Below are 2898 nucleotides of genomic sequence, written 5' to 3' on the forward strand. Positions count from 1 at the left end.
TGCATCACTCATTTTTATTTTTGTTATTTTTACCACTGAACTGTTTCTTTAACTCTTCTTGGAATTTTTATTAGACCTATATCCAATTAGCATTTTTTTTCCTTTGAGGCTTTACTTACAGTGCCTTCACAACATCATCTTCTTCTGAGTTTGAGTCTTGGGGTCACAGTGGGAGGAGCTTTCAACACAGCGGGTGGGAGTTGAAGCTGGCTGCAGAGCTGGCGGTGCCCCAGAGATGGACGGGGAGATGGAAGAAAATGACCTGCTGCATGAAGAGTTTCTGGCCTGCCGTGGAGCCGTAACCCAAGTCCTGAAGTATGGACCATTCAGCCCTGCTTCTCTCAGCAACCCCAAGATGCTTGTCCTCATTGTTCCAGGTAACCTTGGTGTTCCTGCCTTCTACCTGTCATTTGCCAAGGCTCTGTACCTTACCCTGGAGAAGCACTACCCAGTTTGGGTCATCAGCCATGCTGGCCACGTTAAGGCCCCCTGTGGCGTCGAAGTGACTGAAGAGAGCCCAGAAGACTCTTGTCCTGGGACAACGGATGATGTCTTAGGGCTGAAGGGCCAAGTGGAGCACAAGCTCACCTTCCTGAGGCAGTACGTGCCGAGTCCCCTGAAGCTGGTGCTCGTCGGCCACTCCATCGGCACCTACATCTTGCTGGAGATGATGAAGCGAGCCCCGGAGCTTCCGGTTCTCCGCGCCTTCTTGCTGTTCCCGACAATCGAGAGAATGGCTAAGTCACCCAACGGCAAGGTGGCAACGCCTCTGCTCTGCTGGCTTCGCTATGCCCTCTATGTGCCACTCTACATTGTACTCAACCTGCTACCAGTGAGATTTAAGGTCATGTTGGCCAGTTTGATTCTTCAAAAGCTAAAAATGGAGAATGAAATCCTTGTACACCTAATGAACTCCCTCAACATGAGCTGCGTAGCAAACGCTATGTATCTAGGAAGCCAGGAAATGAGGACCGTTTTGGAGAGAGACAACTCAACCATCCGAAAGTACCTAAAGAAGCTGACTTTTTACTACGGATCATCTGACCTATGGTGTCCAGTCCAATACTATGAGGATATTAAGAAGGATTTTCCCAGTGGAGATATTAGGCTGTGTAAGAAGGGCATCCACCATGCCTTTGTCACCTCGCTTGAATCCAGCCAGGAAATGGCCGCCATGATTACAGACTGGTTAAAAGAAGACCTGTCCAAAATATAGCCCCGATGGACGCCTCCAACAATATCTGTTGTCAATAGGCTTGATGGTGATTTTCATTTGGTGATTTTATTGGGAAAGGAGCAAAATGAGAAAAGGCACATTCAAAAGGATGGACTTTCCCATGTGGGAGAGCCTTATGAATCTAAACAGACCCATCCTCATCTTCCATACATTTATGAGAACACTTTTGTACCTCGTCTCTGATAAATGAGCAGGGTCGTAGGGAGTTTGTCTTTGTCTTTGTCTTTCCTTCCACCCCAGTAATTTTTAATAGTTATTTCAAATCCTCCCTCCACTCCTCATTTTCCAGCCTATTTCTTGACTGAACTTTTTTGTTAAATTTGAGATTTTCTCATTTGACAGTGGGGAAACATTGTCTCAAGATTCAGGGGAGGGTAGGAGTTGTGCTACTGTTTAAAGGACTACATCTGGAGGTCTGCAAGGTTTTTGTGTTTCCACATTTGTGTGAACCAGGGAGAGATGTGGTTGCTGCTCTGCTAGTCTGTACTCTTTCTTTACCCACTAAGGGCCCTTGCTCCCTTTAGCTTCCAACGTTAATGCTCTTTCAGCCTGGAGAATGTAAGTAGATCCTCTGGTTTCCTTTAGCCTGAAATGCTGGGGCTCCTCTCTGACCTGGATCTTCAACCAGGGCCCCTGCTTCCTTCTGAGTTCCACCTAAAGTTTCCTGCTTGGAATTGTAACCCAGAAATTTATATGGAAAACAGTATCAGACCTTACACTCGGTTCCATAAAACTAATAACTTTCTAACCCTTATGTGACATCCTTAAAGTCTGTCCTTAGACCTCCCCAAAATGTTGCTGTAAACTGTCCTGTACCTTGGGGTTGCTATGGATGTTCCAGTCACTTCCAACCCCCACTCATAGATTGTTCTTGCTGAACTTCTAATTTGTCTTAAAATTGAAAAATGTCTCACCATCCTTTGTTAGCTCTGCTGCTCCGGAATTCAATTTGAGAGTTTGGGCAGGTTCCCTTTGGTAGGTAATTGTTCTGAAGTGGACATATTATTCAAATTCACAATATTTGAAGTTACTATTGTACATAGCATGATATGTTCTAGACCCATGGAAATACACATGGAAACTATTTTGAAAGTAGATTTTTTTAATTAACATGATGTAAGATCAAAGGATAAGGAAAATATTTCTAATTCAATTTTATTAAAATATATAATTAAAATCAATTAAAATAAAATTACTGAATATCATACTTAAAGCTAAGCCTACATCACTGATTGCTATGATAAAATGTTATTTTGATTTTTTTAAAGTATAGATTTTTTTTCTTTAAATTTCATTTATATGCTAGTAGGCACAAAGACCTTTATCTGTGTCTTATTGAATTTTCATACTTACATTCTCAGGCAATAAAATGATTTTAGTTAAGTGACACAGAACATTATCTAAAAATCAGTAATTCTTTAAAAGCAATAACTGTTTATAGAGCTAGGTTAAAAATATTTGGAACTCAGTCCTTAAAAAAAGCTTTTGGGGAACACAATGAAAGTGTAGAATAGAACTAGGGCAGCCCTAACCTCTCCAAAAATGCCCTCCAACCAATCTCCAAATAATGCTTCAAATGGACATTACAATGGCAGAACCAATAAAGGAATGGGATAAAGTAATCTTAACATTGAAGAGAATTTGGAAGATAGGCAGGAATG

The 2898-nt window shown here is 41.9% G+C and overlaps 1 protein-coding gene across 3 annotated transcripts; it reads left to right on the top strand.

Moving 5' to 3' along the window:
* The first annotated feature begins 235 nt into the window (after positions 1–235).
* On the top strand, positions 236–1216 carry LOC123231287 (lipid droplet-associated hydrolase-like). 3 transcript variants are annotated; one of them, XM_044657547.1, is made up of 2 exons: positions 236–386; positions 525–1216. In XM_044657547.1, exons 1-2 carry the CDS (start codon positions 236–238, stop codon positions 1214–1216), a joined length of 843 nt encoding a protein of 280 aa, XP_044513482.1. The 3 variants fall into 3 exon arrangements, with proteins under 3 accessions (XP_044513482.1, XP_044513483.1, XP_044513481.1); XM_044657548.1 differs by having other exon boundaries at positions 236–377; XM_044657546.1 differs by having other exon boundaries at positions 236–1216.
* Positions 1217–2898: the final 1682 nt, after the last annotated feature.

This window comes from Gracilinanus agilis, chromosome 1 (assembly GCF_016433145.1).
Source record: "Gracilinanus agilis isolate LMUSP501 chromosome 1, AgileGrace, whole genome shotgun sequence".
Classification (NCBI taxonomy): Eukaryota; Metazoa; Chordata; class Mammalia; order Didelphimorphia; family Didelphidae; genus Gracilinanus; species Gracilinanus agilis.